Source organism: Planococcus citri, chromosome 2 (genome assembly GCF_950023065.1).
Source record: "Planococcus citri chromosome 2, ihPlaCitr1.1, whole genome shotgun sequence".
Taxonomy (NCBI): domain Eukaryota; kingdom Metazoa; phylum Arthropoda; class Insecta; order Hemiptera; family Pseudococcidae; genus Planococcus; species Planococcus citri.
In genome coordinates, this window is record NC_088678.1 from 79,144,870 (window position 1) to 79,161,487 (window position 16,618).

Sequence of the window (16,618 nt, forward strand, 5' to 3'; positions counted from 1 at the left end):
TAACGAGGATTTACCGGGTTTTTATCTCTATACGTAACACCATCTTTAACCCCGTAATTAGTTTACGTTCTATAGCGGGTTCGTGTCGGTTAATTTTACATCTTTTTCTGTTTTTTGTTTTTAAAACTTCAAAATACTAGAAACCAGTTCGGCGATGAATTAGTTTTCGGATATTTGCTTTTGTAGTTGTGAATGATTACATATTTTAAAATTATTATAAAATTTCGTATTTTTCGTGAAGAGTGAATACCGAAGTGTTCGATTAATGAATCGTTGGTGTTGCTGATTGAAAATCGTGTACAGATATTAACCTGATCATCGTCCGGACGTGAATCAAAACTGGTATTGGATCTTTCTATATACTCGTAAGATACATTCGTCGATAAATTAAGTATTTCTATAGTTGACATACCTACCTAATTGTTTAAAAGCTGAGAAAATATCTAAATTTTATACAAACGAAGTTTTAACAAGGTAATCAAGAGTACCTAAATCATTAGGGTAGGTACTTGAAACCCAAATTTGAAAACTTTCACCTTTCCCACACGATATTTCAAAATTCAATCTATGATTTGGCTTTATCATCGTGTCTCCAAATTCAAACATTACGTACCTAGTTAATCTAATTATCACGTAAATTCAACGTGTGACAATCCTCTGAGCTGAACTAATCCAGTCGAATGACCTATTCGAGTCCACATACCTACCTAGTCATAATAATACGAAAGTAAATCAATAATTTTCAGCCGTTTCCGTTGATAAAGCCGTCGGTTAGTTATTTCTAGAACATAAGTAAGAAATATAATACCTTTCCTAATATTGGATCAAATTTCGTTTTGCGTAAGTGGAGAATTTTTGTGAGTAGGTATCGGAAAACTTGGAAGAATATCAAATATCACTGAGCGAGAGAATACGTTACATTTATGTGTCTCTTTCTTAGGAAAATATCGAGTTCTCGTACCTGTGCCTGTGTTCACTCTCGGTCAAAATCTGCATAAAGTGCAAAGATAAAATAATACTCGGTAATTAGATATACGCCGCTGTAGATAGCTTTCATTGTTTCCGCAGAATTTGCATGTTATTTCTCTGTAATGAGTTATACTTTCGCGTTTGAATGGCATTGCTGTTGAAATTAGTTTTCTCAAAATCTGCAAGGAGTCATGTTGCCAATAATCTTGAATGGAAAATACATATGATAAGATTTTAATTTTTTTTTCGATCATGATACGAAAATATTACCAAGTATTTTTTTCTTCTTCAAATAATGTTGATGTGAGCATACCTTTACCTATCTGCAGTTTTGATGATCTGATCGTGTGATTCGCGATGGTTTTATCAAGATAGGTAATCGACAGCCCATAATTTTCAAACAATGTTTACCTGTGCATAAAAGAAATAAAAATCATCATTATAAGGTACCTACAATAATTATACATTTAGGATTTTTTTCACTCCCCACTCGAGGAATTTGGGAGGGTACCTAGCTTTTCATTTACCTTACTACCCAAACCCATTGCAAAGAACTTTTCTAGCAAGCTAAAATTTATTTTTGAAAAGAAAACGTTGTACATATATTTAGTCGTAGGTTTGATACTTCTACTTATCAAATGAATATCAATCGTCTAGAACTTAGTGCAAATATAAACCTTGGAATATAATCACATTGTGTACGCAGAAAAGATATGCCGAATTTCTCAAGTTTACTACTCCTTCAAAGATGTTTTGATGCGCTAGATATTCGAAGTTTTCAAATAATGAATTGTTTTACAAGTTGTTAAAATAAGGTTACCAATGCAACTGATTTTTCGAGATTGGCGAATTTTCAAAAATCAAAAAATTGTCATTTTTTGAAATTTGTACTTTTTTGGTAAAAGTATGAAATAAAAATCAATTGTGAAAATGATATCGACTTTTCCAGGTCGAATACCACCATTTCCAGGCATTCTGGAGCCTCTAGCGCGATTTTAGATTTTTTCTAGGATTTTCAAATTTCTTCAGAAGACGTGGAAATTGATTCGGGTCACTGAAAATTCGAATTCTGGCTTACTCTTGGACTTGCCTTATGAGCCTTCCTAAGCCATAAGTCAAATAACGCGTTTTTCAAAAATTACTCGTATGATTAGCAAATTTATGAGGCAAAAAATTCGAAAAAAATATCAAAACTTTCAGTAGGGAGAAGAATCTTGAAACTCTCGCAAAACCACCCTCGTTTCTTCCCTCAGATCCGAATTTCGCCATTTCCGGTCATTCACCGATGTAATGTAAATGTGGTCAAGAAAACGCAATCATCGAGTTGTCCGCCTGGAACTAGTTAAATACAAATCCAGAATAAGCTAGAACTCGTTCTTATTATAATTTTTCGCCTTATGTAAATATGCAGGTGGAAGAAAACATACCTACAAATATAATCGAAGGTAAGTCTGGAAGTTTGTCCAATTGTGGATGAACTCGGTAAACAACTCGAGAATAAGCCAGAACTAGTTTTTTGCCGCCGAAAATTAATTTCCTCTTTTTCTGAAAAAATTCAAAAATAGGTACTAGAGAAATATAAAATCACGCTGATGGCTCCGGAATGTCTGAAAATTATGAAATTTGGTTCGGAAGAATTGATAATAGCTTTAGAACGCATCATTGTCTTATTTACTATGAAAGAGTGTCTACATTTAAAAACAAAAAAACATTAATTTTGGAAAATCACTCTTTCAAGGATTTTCAAAAATTCGCCAAAAATCAAAAAACCAACTTGGGCAACTGAAATTTTGGTTTTGGGGGTTCAACTCATATGCTCTTCACAAAAATCGAATTTTCGTTCAAATTAAAGATGAGATTTCAAGTGGTTCCCTTTGTAGGAGATTCAAATACGAGCAAAACGTAAATCGTGATGAATAGGATATGCTGGAAATCACAAAATGAAATCGTTTTACCTCCGTATCTTAATCTACGAGTATTAATACTCTAGTGGCTCTTATTTTGATCGCTCGCGTTTCTTAACCTCCAACCTTCCAAAGTTGTTGGATTTGATCGGAAAAAAATTCCCCATTATTTCGATTTTACCTCGAAGTTTAAATGAAATAGTGCCAGCTGAAGCCCTTCCAAGTAGAAAAAAGTCAAAAAAATTTCAATTTATTCAAAAAATTTCCACTTTTTTTACTTCAGAATTCTTCTAAATGATTCCATTTTAAGAAAAAACCTACTTCGAGACCTCGCTCTCCCAAAAAATATAGGGTCTTATCATATAGAGGTTGCCAAAATTGAGAAAATATTAAAAATTGATGTCTGTAAAACATTTTTAGAAACCCAAAATATGTAGAAAAAATCTAGCCTTTAAAACATTTCTAGAAATTTTCATTTCTGGCCAAACCCTCGCACCCCTCTAAACAATGTTAGCCCTGATAGAGGCCTTCAAAAAAGTTGTGATATATCACAGTAATTAAATAAAATAAAGAAGGTAATTTTTTTTCCAAATTTTCAGATTTCACTTTTTTTTTATTAAGAGGGGGGGGGGCATTATCGAAAAGTGCATTTTTAATGCTTCTTTTGACAAATAGGAGTGAGAAGGGGACACATCGACATGAAATGATTTCAAGTTAAGGGCAAAATTTTCTAGTAGGATCCATGGAATGGAATCCTTAAATTTCAGAAATTAGGATTTGAAAAAATTTCCACCAGCACAACTAAGAACTATCATTAAATACACATAGATACGTATGAACATGATTAAAATCATGCTTACTTAGATGAATAAGTACGTAAATACTATGTTCGTTCTCATTTCGAGTAACGGCATATTACCTAATTGTTTTGACCGAATACCGTTAACTGATAAGAATTATCAATACCAATAAATTCAATCTGAAACAGGAAGAAAAATAATGATTTAGTAGGTATTGAAATTACAACATTGCGAAAATTTCTTTTAAAAAAGGCAGCGAAGTATAATTAGGTATCGTTAATTTTTAAGGTACCTAGCTAACGACTGACGTACTAAGTACCTAGTACAATCATTAATCAGCAGGAAGGTTTAGTCAGATATCAAAAGTATAAATACACGCAGACTTAGAAACAATAAAACACATGTGCGTTCCCACTTCAACGTATTTCATGCCTGTTTGAACATCAAAGAGATAAGTAAGAGTTAACATAAAATGTGATTAGGAAATCTTTATAATTTAAGAATACGAGTAGTTCGTAGAACCTATGCAGTTATTACGTATTTGAATGTGTATCGAAAACACGCAAGTTTTTTTCCCTCCAGTTGCTCGAGCAAAATTTAAAAAATTCAAAATATCGACATTTTTCGTATTCGATAAACCGAAACCCACCTAGTTATGTAGTTATAGAAAAAAATCAAACACACCTAATGTAGGTAGATAGGTATATTCAACTGAAACAGGTTTTTTAAAAAGCAGCAATATTCCAGTTTCATAGGTACGCATTCGGACAGTATTTACATGTTTCGCATTCCAATTCATGTTTCTTCTTCACCAATCATTCGCCAGTGCATTATCAATCTGATAACATATCGAAAATAATTCTGAAAAATAAAATTGTTTAATTTATAGATTTTTGAAACTCGTGTGTGAAAATTTATCAGAAATGTGAACTGTAAAATGATTAATAGTGACTATAATTCGTTGAAAGTATAAAAAGTCAAATATCTAGGTATGATTTTCATTATTATTAAATCGCTTAATATGCATAAATAGGTATTTCACTCTTGTTTCAATTTTTCAGAACGTACCTATCAGATCAGAAGTAAATTTGTTATGTACTTTTACACACGTTGCTCTGATAAGACGTAACGTTATCGTGTTTAAAATTAAAAGAAACGAGTGATTTAAAGTGCTTAATTACATAATTAGGAACATAAATGTGGCCGCAACATTTTTTTCGTAAGAATTACTACAAAGGATGGTTTGTTTCACAAATCTAAAATAACGAATAGGTGCTCGAGTGTTCCTATCAGGTATAATCGGTCACAGCTGGATATATTAATACAAAATCTTCTTTCTCTTCCCCGCGTTGATGTTTACATTAACATTTTGCGCATATCTACAGATAGACTTAACAAAGAAACCTTGTAAAATTTATAATTTATGAATGATTAGGTAACGCAGTCGCCAACGTGTGGATGCGTATCCTGCGTATTGTAAATATCCTTAGGCAAAGAGTGAATCGTGAAAGATACCTATTTACTATAAATAAACTCACATGCCATCGTGTTGGTGTATTTTTCAATCTGTACGAAGTCCAGATGATGCGTAACATGAATTGAAAAATGTCTGTGATAAAATTTTACATAATAATTCCATTGTCACTTGGTGTGTTTCGTTGATTTCAGAAATGCGATCAGTCTAAAAGGTTACCATAATGTCAGCAGCGGATGAAAGTACACCACTTCTCAGAAGTGAATCCTTATCTGATCAATCACTGCCTAAAATCTATTCGACGAAAAAAAAACATTGTCAAATATTCTCGTTCGTTACTTTATTGTGAGTGTCAATGCAATCATACTTACGCATACGATAATTTATTGACTACTATCGTACTCATATTCATCGTGAAATTTCAGAATAATTTTAGCATTAGCCGGAGCAGCAATCGTATGGATTATATCAGCGAATAAATCGGCAGCGTCGACTCCAGTAGCCCAAAATGATAGTTTAAGACAGTTACTTAATAATTCATGGCCCAGACCAGGTAATTATTTTCTGATTATTCGATAATTCTGCCTGCCTAGTTACGTAGGTTCTCATGTCTTGATTTTTCTCCCAACAGATACGCAAATCGCAGATTTGCCGTTTACGTCGTTATCGCAAGTAGACATCGAACAAGCGATTGATGAAGCTAAACAGACGCTGGAAAAACGAGATGCTATTGAAAATGAGCTGGAACCTATATCCACAGATAGTCCTTCGTACAGGCACCAACATGCTATTGTTAATTCACCTTACGGATACGATATTTCGAAATTAGGATATATTGAAAATCAAGCCACCAAATACCTCAGGTAAGCATACCTACCTACAATTTTGCTCAGGTTTTGTTCAATAAACACCTTATACGATTTTCTCATTTCACAGAACGAAAGGTGTAGAAAACGTAGTTCGATACGAATCCGCCAAGGAGCTAAAATGGGCATCTGAAAGTGATTGTATTAAATTCAACTCGAGCATTCCGTGCTCGTTTTCCAAATATCGTACGGTAAACGGATCGTGCAATAATTTACAGCATCCTCAGACATGGGGTGTAGCTATGACTCCGTTCCGTCGAGCTTTACCAGCCAATTACAGCGACGGTACATCTGATCCACGAGGAGGCTTCGAAACTGAACTACCTTCAGCTCGAGATATCAGTACCATGGTCCATAGACCCGTCCATAGAGAAGACGATAATTTCTCCGTGATGTTAGCCGTGTGGGGTCAGTTCATCGATCACGATATTACAGCTACAGCGTTATCTAGAGGTCAGTTTGGTTTATTGAATTAAATTTCTCGATTTATAATAATTCAAAAACACGTAATGAATGAAAATAATACCACCTATAGGTAAGAATGGAAGTACAATTTCGTGCTGTGGTGCTAAAATCAAACATCCGGAGTGTTTCCCTGTGCTGTTGAACGAAACGGACGTGTATTACAGTAAATATAGCATCAAATGTATGGAATTCGTTCGATCTGCGCCTGCGTTAAGGTGTTCATTTGGTAGGTATCTTGTAAAGCTGAAGTCGGTATCGTTTACGTTGGACAGATCATTTGTATGGAATTGTTCTCATTTTGCAGGTCCTCGAGAACAACTGAATCAAGCCAGTAGTTATTTGGATGGTTCGATGATCTACGGAAACACAGAAGAATTAAGCTATCAATTACGTTCTTTCCGAAACGGCGAACTAGAGGTTACTTACACGAGCGATGGTCGAGCTCTCCTACCAGTTTCCAAAGACCCTTCGGATGGTTGCAATCAAGCCGAAGAAATCAAAAATGGAAGATACTGCTTTTTATCAGGTACCTAGTTTTTCTAATTACCAACTTACTCGCAGTAGGATGGATGGAGTTAACGCTAGATACATTTGCAGGTGATTCCAGAGCCAATGAGAATACACATTTGACATCGATGCATTTGATATTCGTCAGACAGCATAATTCAATCGTAGAACAACTCGCCGGAATAAATCCACATTGGAACGATGAGACTTTGTACCAAGAAGCAAGGCGAATTGTGGTTGCTCAAGTTCAACATATCACATACAACGAATTTTTACCCATAATTATTGGTAAGTGGAAAAATACTCGATTGGTAGGAAAATTCCACCGCGTGTAACTCACCTTATTTTCTCTTCAAAATAGGTTCAGATATGATGACCAAATTAGAATTGTATTCATCGACTACCGGACACTGGGAAAAATATAATTCGTCGATAGACGCCACGATCGCTAATAATTTTGCTGCTTCGTCGTTTAGATTTGCTCACACCTTGATTCCGGTGAGTAGCTGTATCTAGTTATATGCCAAATATTCATTATATCCGGTTACCTGTACAGTTGAACTATGTTTTTAGCGTTTAATGAAACTGGTAGCAAACGATACTTCGAGTCCAGAATACGTCGAGATGCATAAAATGCTATTCAACCCATTTGGATTATATAAAGGCGACTTGGACGCTATAATTAGAGGCGCGTTAAACACAGATATTGAAAAGGCTGATAATTACTTCACAACACAGGTACGTTATCACCAAAAATACTTCATCAGCAAAGAAAAAATTCACGTTACCTATTCAATATTTTTACAGCTGACTGAGAATTTATTCAGAAGTCATTCAAAACCGAATACTACTCACTCGTTTGGTTTGGATTTGGTTGCACTTAATATTCAAAGAGGTAGAGATCACGGTTTACCGACGTACCCGTACTGGCGACAATATTGCGGATTCCAACAAGTGACTACGTTCGAGGATCTGCGAGGTGTTTTCGATGAAGAATCTTTGAACATCATTTCCACGATCTACAAGTAATAAAAGCATCGTATTTTACTATCCATCTATGAATACAGTAGGTTATAAATTTGAGAATTTGAATTTGACTCGTCTGCAGAAGTGTCGATGAAATTGATTTGTACACGGGATCATTGTCCGAATATCCGATCGAGAATGGGTTACTTGGACCAACTCTGACGTGTCTGATTTCCGATCAGTTCTTTAGGCTGAAATATGGTGACAGATTCTGGTACGAGACGAACGAAAAACCGCAGCGGTTCACTGAAGGTAAGATTTTCCTATAAAGACATCAACTTTTTACTTACGATTATATGATCTTGACCTTGACCGAAGAATTTAGAATTCGGTAGGCCTATAGGTATAGCCTTCTGAAAATTCTTAAATGAAGCTCGCATCATTTGAAAAGATCGATCATTAATTACAAAATTCATCACCAATTAACACAAATAAAAATTAATAATTGATTAATTAATTTAATCACCTAATAATTAATAAAATAATTATGTAAAATTCGTTACTTTTCGTTCCCTTCCTCCTCCTTACTTGACTTTGACCTTTTTCATGCCACCTTTTCATTTTCGTGTGATTTTTTGGCTTTTGGGATGGAATTTTCAAATTCAAAATTCAACGACCTTTTCACCCTACAATTTGATTGGTTAGTGATATCAAAGTAACTCCTGATTGGTGATTTCTGATTTCCTCATTCCTTATCGCTCTTATCGCCTATCGGCTTATCCTTTTGTACCTTTTGTTGAATTTTTCATCTCATTTTTGGGCAATTTCAAAAAATGAAAATTTTATACTTCAAGTTTTCTATTTAATAATAATAATTGTCATTAATTTTGTCTCTGAATCTAGCTAGACCTATCTATATAGGATCAGCCTTATGTACCTATTACTTAATATTCGACATATAGGTAAATGATAAAATTAAAGTTTCTACTTAGGTACTTCCCCCTTTGTTTTCAGAACAACTGAATGAAATCAGAAAAACATCATTAGCTGGAATATTATGCGAAAATTCGGACAACTTGGAGAACGTAACTCCATTCGTAATGAAATCTAAAAGCGCCGAAAACAATCGTACCGCATGCCATAATATATCTCAACCAGATTGGACTAAATTCAGAGACGAATCTTCTAATAAATCACATTACACGAGAACTAATCGAGTAAATGAAGAAACCGTTGATTATCAACCAGCTTCTCAAAGCAACTATTTGGTAGAAAAACGAACCGGACATCGTACGAATTTTGCAGACGACAAAATTGCTTCATCATCACACGAACTACCTACTTACACAGAAGATCAACGAAATTCTTCTATTCCGCATTCTTTCCACGAACCAAAATCCGATCAAGACGAACAATCACGAAAAAATATCACTAATTGGGAAGAGAATGGAATACTCAACGATAGATTAAAATTTTTGAGCGATGAAGCTAGAGCTGATTTTGATCGATACCGGAGTTCTTCGAATTTACATCCTAATTCTACACCGGAACACGAGGTCTCGCATCGTTTCAATGAAAACGAACTCATTGAAAATAGGTTACACTTGAATCCGGTATTCGACGAAGAATCGCAGAAATTCATCAACGAATCGTTAGCTGATTTATATCGACGATACAATTCATCGCGTTTACATCCCAGCTCCACATCGGAACATGAGATCTCTCATCCTGAAAGGGAATTACATCTGAATCCAGTATTCGACGAACAATCGCAGAAATTCATCAACGACTCATTAGCTGATCTTTATCGACGACACAATTCTTCAGTAGCACATCCTATCTATGCACCGGAACATGAGATCTCGCATCCTATCGAACGGAAATTACATCTGAATCCAGTATTCGATGAAGAATCGCAAAAATTCATCAACGAAACATTAGCTGATCTATATCGACGACACAATTTTTCAGTTCCACATCCCAGGCCTGAACCAGAACACGAGATCTCACATCCTATCGAACGGAAATTACATCTGAATCCAGTATTCGATGATGAATCGCAAAAATTCATAAATGAAACATTGGCTGATATATATCGACGACACGATTCTTCAGGTGTACATCCTAAATCCGAATCAGAACACGAGATCTCACGTCCTTTCAATGAAAACGAAACCATTGAAAAGAAAATACACATTAATCCAGTATTCGATGAAGAATCGCAGAAATTCATTAATACGACATTAGCTGATCTAGATCAACGAAAAAATTCTTCAGATTTACATCCTCGCCACGCTTTCGAAGACGAAAAATTCGCCAGAATTCATAATACAACCGAAGCCGAAAAATACTTCCCTGAAATCTTCAGGATAAGATCTTTAGTGAATCCTACGGAACACCGTATCAAAGAACCGAAAATTCACAACACTACTTTAGTAACAGATCGTGTAAGAATAAACGATGACAAATCATTCGACATTACTCCACCTATCAAAGTTTCGGAAGATCAATACAAGGATACATTATTCACATGGCGGTGGTCTCCACAAGCAAATGCTATAAAAGGTAATTTCAGCAACGAAAAAGAAAACGGTACTTTCGAGCTGAAGTATAAAACTATCGAAGGCAAAGCTCTGAACCCAGATTGCGTTTATTACTCGAAGATCTCATCGTTACCTAATTTCGAACTGAATACTACCGCAGAACCTGAAGGATGTTCCAAAATAGTACCTGTAATATTCAACGAAACTGAATGGGATGGTAAAATCACATTCCACGATCACGATTTACCCAATGATCTCGAGAAAGAAAACGAACTATCGTTGAATTCCGATTACACTAGAATTACGCTGAAAAATATCACCGGAAATGTCATCATGTCTGTCGAAGGAGAAAACGTAATACTTTGGAATGGTACACTTCCGGCGATTTTTGAGCCTAAAATGAGTTGGCTAGAGAAGGCCGATATAGCCGCATACCCTGTATCTTGGTCCGGTTTCGATATGGGTGGCTTATTCACCGGAACTTTCATGCTGGCCGAAAAACAAGACGATGCGGTTATGTGGCACGAAGGTAGATTCTCGCTGAATTTAAGCGGCTACGAAGAATTAATTCAGTCGATTCGAATCTACACTACTGTTATTTATTTAACCGATAACGAAGACGTCGGATTCGATATCACGGAAATAGAAGAAATCACCGAATGGGATTTAAATCAGTATTCTCGTTTAATTATGAAAGGACATTACGTAGAAAGTAGATTCCACTGGAATGGAGAACTCACACTAGTTCTTCCGAAAGTAACTGCAGAAGAAAGTAAATCGTCGTCGTACAGACCTTACACCAGATACGGCGGAGAAGTTCTCGGCGGATCGCTGTACGCCGAATTGAACGGTCCTAAGTATTTATGGTGGTCAGGAGAAATACCCGGTACAGTTTTGTTACCTGTTGATATACCTCGTGGATATAAACAAATCTTTGACCAAGTCATATTGTGGACGTTCGTTTCACAAAATGCGAATTTAAAACACGCTGTTTTTGTCACCTATTGTAACGATAGTCGAATAGCGTTATCTGGAGACTTTGATTTCAAACTCACGTCTATTCTTAATACACCTGATCTTAGTCCTAATACCACTTATTATTCGCCGATCGTATTGCAACAAAGTATAAACGATTTTAACGACGATGTCGCTGATATGTTATCCAAAAAGGATATTCCCGGTACCTTGGCACCGATCACTTTACTTGGTAGGTATTTACGAAGAGAACGTCTGTTCGCATGGAATGGAAAATTTGTTATCTCAGTAGTTGATAGTAACTAGTTTATGTATTTTTTTTTTTCAATCTACGTCATAATTTTGTGATATTATTTAAATCTGTGGTTTACATTTAAATGTTTGTTCTGCGTTCCTTTGTGATTAAAAATTTTTAATGAATTTATTCGAGTACGTATATTTTCCATGCTTCGAGATTCCTCTGCCTTCATCGATGTTCCTATACCTTCAATTTTTCAGATTATTCAACCCACGTTTATAGAGTATTCAAATCTACGTTCCATTCGTTAGGTTGGAAATCGTTGATAGGTTTTAAAGTTGTTAATAGCGGAGCACCATTCATATCTACGCTTAAATATCGATGAATTTCTTCCGGCGTTAGATTAACATCGAAGCTTGCATCTTGAGGAACATATAAATCGCTATTTGAAGGTGAAAAATTTTTACTTCTGCGTAAATCCTGGTGGAAAATTCAAAATTATTCGGAAACTCTTGAGTACATAATCCAAGCTACATGATGAATAAAATGAGAATTTTTTATACGTACATTGTCGGGAAGGCACAAATGCTGCAAGCAGTAATAAGCTTGTTTACCGTTGGTATGGCACCAAGTACCATCTGGAAAATATGGATCAACTTTCATATCATTTAGATCAAGACGAGGGCTATAAAATGTATCTGAGCTCTTTCGTTTGCAGAATATCGCACAAGCGGTCCATAACCTATCTGTAATTTTAAAGAAGGAATTAAAAAATGCAGTAATTTAGTTATGCACGTTGAAAGAGTTGCATACCTTCTTCGTAAGGAAAGAAGGAATTAAAAAATGCAGTAATTTAAATATACACGTTGAAAGAGTTGCATACCTTCTTCGTAAGGAGCTTGAATACCAGTTCCGTTTGGTTCTAATATCGGTAGAAGTTTACTGAACTCTTGACACTTGAACGTAGCATAATCAACAACGTTCAATCTTTTTGTTTTTTTGCAAATCTGAATAAAAGATCAATTAATTGTCAACTACATAGATGGAGAAGATCGCCAAATTTACTTTACACATTATACATAGAATTACCTACTTTTTCGTCTTTACACAATTGAACATCTTCTGCTGGACCTTTGCACCCTTCATCAGTGTTGACTGGAGCTGGATTTGTACAAGTTCGTGTTTTTTTCTGATAACCTGACGAGAGTCGAATTGTAATGAATTTTTTAAATGTTACAGAAATAATTGATCGGATATCGAATATATAGGTACCTTTTGATTTCACCATACAAGCACTTTTACATCCTACATTTTTCCAATCGGACCATCCTCCTTTTACAATTTTTAAATTCGGGATTGTTTTCATCCTAACGCAGTTTCCATCTTCGCACCACTAAAAAACAAAACGATCAATGTAAATTTTTCTTACGATAACAGATTAGAAAATCAAGAAGTTACCAAGTTACCTTATTCTCATCACATTTCGTTCCTTCCAAAGCAGGTCCAGCGTGATAAAAACCAGACTTATGGGTTGATTGGCACATTAAATTGGTACACATATCCTTCGCGTGAAAATATCCGTAATTAGACAATGGACATTGATTTGATCAGATCATTATTTAATTAAAAATATACCTGAGTAGCATTCATCACGAATGCGTTAACATCTTTCAGCAAAATCTCACATTGCTTTTTAGCATTCCAAAATTGACCCGGTTTCAACGAGAATTTATTGTGATCGAAATCTGTCTTCCGTGAAGTTACTTCGCATAAACAAGGAGCTGTTGAGCTACGATAAATATTATCATCATTTGAAGAAAGTTCGAAAAATCGAATTTCACGTTGAATTTACCTCAAAGAGTACATAACAGAGGCACTACAAGATGACCAAATTGTTTCACCGTAAACGCCTCGAGAAGGAGACATTATGTAGCCATCTTTAGGACAATTATTCGAAGTTCCATCGTGATGCATTCCTAAGCTAAGACATGAATGAAGTTCATAAAGCTACAGTCATTTTCCCAAAATTTCATAAGGTATCTAGTTGTTTTGAAAATACCTACTTGTGTCCGATTTCATGAGCTAAAATATACACAGATGAAAATCCGGCTGAAGGGTAAGGTTTTCCGTACTCATTGGTAGCTCCAAATTCGCTAATTATGCACGAATATCTTTCAGTGCAGACTCCACCAACAGTAGCCAGACCTAAAAATTATTTTTCACAAAAAAAAAAAAAAAAAAATGAAAAATTTGGTAATGCAAATTGAAAAATGTTTATCATGCTGACTTACCCATTGTTCCCCCACTTCTAACGCCATTTTCAACCGCATAAAAATCAAGCCTAGAGAAAATTTAATAAATAATTATTTAGTTATCAATATTTAAGTAGGTAGGTATTCTTTTCCGAAACTGATAAAAAAGAAAAGAAAATACGAACCCAGATACATATAGACCCATATCCCAATGATTAACATCATCGTCGTTCGGCTTATTGTGTTTTTTATTATAAATACAAAAGGAATCTAAAAGAAGACTTCGTTCGCCATTGTAATGAGGTAAATCTTGAGGCTGCTGCTTGAAGATTTCCAATTGCACCAGTACAATGTCCAAAGGTATTCCTAAACTGGGCTCGTAATATAATGCTTGAACCTATGAACAGTCAAACATGATTGATTGAGTATTAAAATATTTAAATCAAAATGAAAATTATTTCATTATACTTAAAATAAAACAACCATGTTCATGTAGGCTAGTAACATATTTTTCATTTGGCTAGTATCGTATTCGAAATACGGAGCGAACGTTTTATACGCAATTTCGTCAAAAAATACAGCTACTTCCAAAGTTAATTTGTTATTCGATGCACTTTCGACCTATATACAAGCAGAAAATAATACAAAAATAATGATGATAAAATATTTGAAAAAGAAGATAAGATAGCAGGTAGGTACTAGGTACAATATTTAATACCAACTTGTCGATAACTAGGGGAGGAACGTCTCATGAACCTCCTGAATGGAAGATTATTATCTTGAATTAGGACTAAAAAAAATTTAAGAAAATTAGAAACACATTAATCGACTTGTTTTTGAAGATATTCCATCTGCAGCTTACCATGATTATCGTCGTCAAAATTTGAAGCTTCCACGTCCAAAAACGCAGGTTTGATTATATTGATTATTTCTTCGTTGTTGTCATGATTCAAAATTCGATGCAAACGATCGTTCAATGAGATGATTTCTAAAGCTGTGTTATCGTGTAAAATCAAACCATTCTAACAAATCAAAAAACAGAAACAAAAATAAATAATACGTCAATAAAGTAAAAAGTATACTTAATCAAGAATTTGATATAGGTACCTACTTACCACATTCTTTTCACAAAAACTAAACGCCACGATTAAATTAGATTCTTTGTGCAAATAGTGACAATTATTTCGATCAGTTTCTTTCAAGTGGTAATCATCATCGTCCACCACAAACCATCGAAAATAAGGACTCAACAATTTATCATTGTTTTCAAAATACAAATCGTAAAATCTGAGTGAAAAAAATCGTTGAAAATAGGTAAGCTAGGATTGAAAATTATACGCTTTATAATAGCATATTTGACATACCTATTGAAAGCTGTGAATCTTAAATTTTCAATATTCGAAACCCGAGGAAATTTTATCAATTCATAACGTGGGAGCTCATTTAAAGACGTGGTACCGAAATAAAATAAGAGTTCTTCATCAATCATGAAGCGATGTACATCCTAAAAAATTCGTAATTTTGATTAGTATAGGTATCAGCTACCTATTTACATTTTTGAAAATGATATTTCACACGTAAAATCTGTACATTGTCGAGTTTACTCACCAAATTTGAAATATTCTGCACAACAGAGAATCTCTGATTAAAAAATTCATCATCGCACGTTGATTTACAAACCACACAGAACACGAGCAAACCCTGTAACAATACGTGAAAATGCATTTCGAACACAGTTCACAATCGACTAATAAAGAGTAAAATAGTCGAATGAATTATTTTGAAAGTATATTTTACTCCCAGGTGCAGATGAAGAATACAGCTGCACGTATTTAAATTAACCATCATTGTTTGATGCAAATTGAAAAATCTGGAATATTTCGGTGCCTGCGTCCGAGGGCTTACCGACATGCTACCTTTATACCGGGTTATTAACTAGGCAACCGTTAAGTAGGAGTAATTTACAATATATATAAATTTTAATGAGTATTTTGAGTTAATTTGCCAAAAAAAAGAGGAGAAAATTTATGGTCACGGTCATTACCTGTCGTGTAATTGAAGTTTTTTTGAATGATTGATACCATGACACCTACTTATTTTCATTATTATGTCCAACAAGTTGCATGTGTAAGACGTCCCAAATAAATTTCATGTTGGATAATATATGCGTAAGTACGGTTCAATAAAGAGCCAACGGAAAACGACTATATCAGTAGAATTGATGAATTCTTGGGTTCTTGAGTCGTTCGAAAATCTGGAAAAAATTGAGAAAATTCAATTTACATATTTTACTTCAGCTCGACTACTTGTAGTTGTAAACGTTAGATCGATGATCGATCATACACTCGATAAACTAACTAAATTCATTTTTAAATCTACAAAAATAAATGGTAAATAAATTGGTAATTTATTAATTTGAAGGAAAAGTTATTTCCTGAATCTTGGTGACTAATAACTGCTTCAATTTCCAACAACAGCAACAATTACAATTATTCATTTCTATTTTATTCTTCAGAAATTATTATTAATTAATTAATAATTATTAATTTAAATTAAAAAAAAAAAAAAAAAAAAAAAAACGAAACTCGAAAGTCATGCTTTGACTATATATACATGGACTACTATCTTCATTGTTGCCGATGAAGCCGAAGCAGGGTTG

General features: G+C 34.5%; 2 protein-coding genes across 5 annotated transcripts; one reads left to right on the forward strand and one right to left on the reverse strand.

Annotated features, from left to right (window-relative positions):
- The first annotated feature begins 33 nt into the window (after positions 1 to 33).
- Positions 34 to 11,889, forward strand: LOC135837881 (uncharacterized). 3 transcript variants are annotated; one of them, XM_065353312.1, is made up of 13 exons: positions 34 to 365; positions 5,342 to 5,492; positions 5,573 to 5,700; positions 5,779 to 6,010; positions 6,084 to 6,466; positions 6,549 to 6,704; positions 6,783 to 7,004; positions 7,076 to 7,273; positions 7,347 to 7,483; positions 7,559 to 7,723; positions 7,793 to 8,010; positions 8,094 to 8,263; positions 8,966 to 11,889. In XM_065353312.1, the coding sequence occupies exons 2-13, from the start codon at positions 5,371 to 5,373 to the stop codon at positions 11,773 to 11,775; spliced, it is 4,941 nt and encodes a 1,646-aa protein (XP_065209384.1). In that variant the 5' UTR covers positions 34 to 365; positions 5,342 to 5,370; the 3' UTR covers positions 11,776 to 11,889. The 3 variants fall into 3 exon arrangements, with proteins under 3 accessions (XP_065209384.1, XP_065209382.1, XP_065209383.1); XM_065353310.1 differs by having other exon boundaries at positions 34 to 342; XM_065353311.1 differs by lacking the exon at positions 34 to 365 and adding an exon at positions 4,520 to 4,662.
- Positions 10,895 to 16,336, reverse strand: LOC135837882 (A disintegrin and metalloproteinase with thrombospondin motifs adt-1-like). Of its 2 annotated transcripts, XM_065353314.1 has the most exons (18): positions 16,004 to 16,336; positions 15,568 to 15,660; positions 15,324 to 15,463; positions 15,075 to 15,246; positions 14,822 to 14,981; positions 14,682 to 14,749; positions 14,443 to 14,580; positions 14,145 to 14,356; positions 13,999 to 14,048; positions 13,771 to 13,912; positions 13,560 to 13,688; positions 13,343 to 13,496; positions 13,174 to 13,269; positions 12,980 to 13,100; positions 12,801 to 12,904; positions 12,591 to 12,714; positions 12,275 to 12,453; positions 10,895 to 12,187 (listed from the first exon to the last, which is right to left on the reverse strand). In XM_065353314.1, the coding sequence occupies exons 3-18, from the start codon at positions 15,446 to 15,448 to the stop codon at positions 11,984 to 11,986; spliced, it is 2,178 nt and encodes a 725-aa protein (XP_065209386.1). In that variant the 5' UTR covers positions 15,449 to 15,463; positions 15,568 to 15,660; positions 16,004 to 16,336; the 3' UTR covers positions 10,895 to 11,983. The 2 variants fall into 2 exon arrangements, with proteins under 2 accessions (XP_065209386.1, XP_065209385.1); XM_065353313.1 differs by lacking the exon at positions 16,004 to 16,336 and having other exon boundaries at positions 15,568 to 15,823.
- Positions 16,337 to 16,618: the final 282 nt, after the last annotated feature.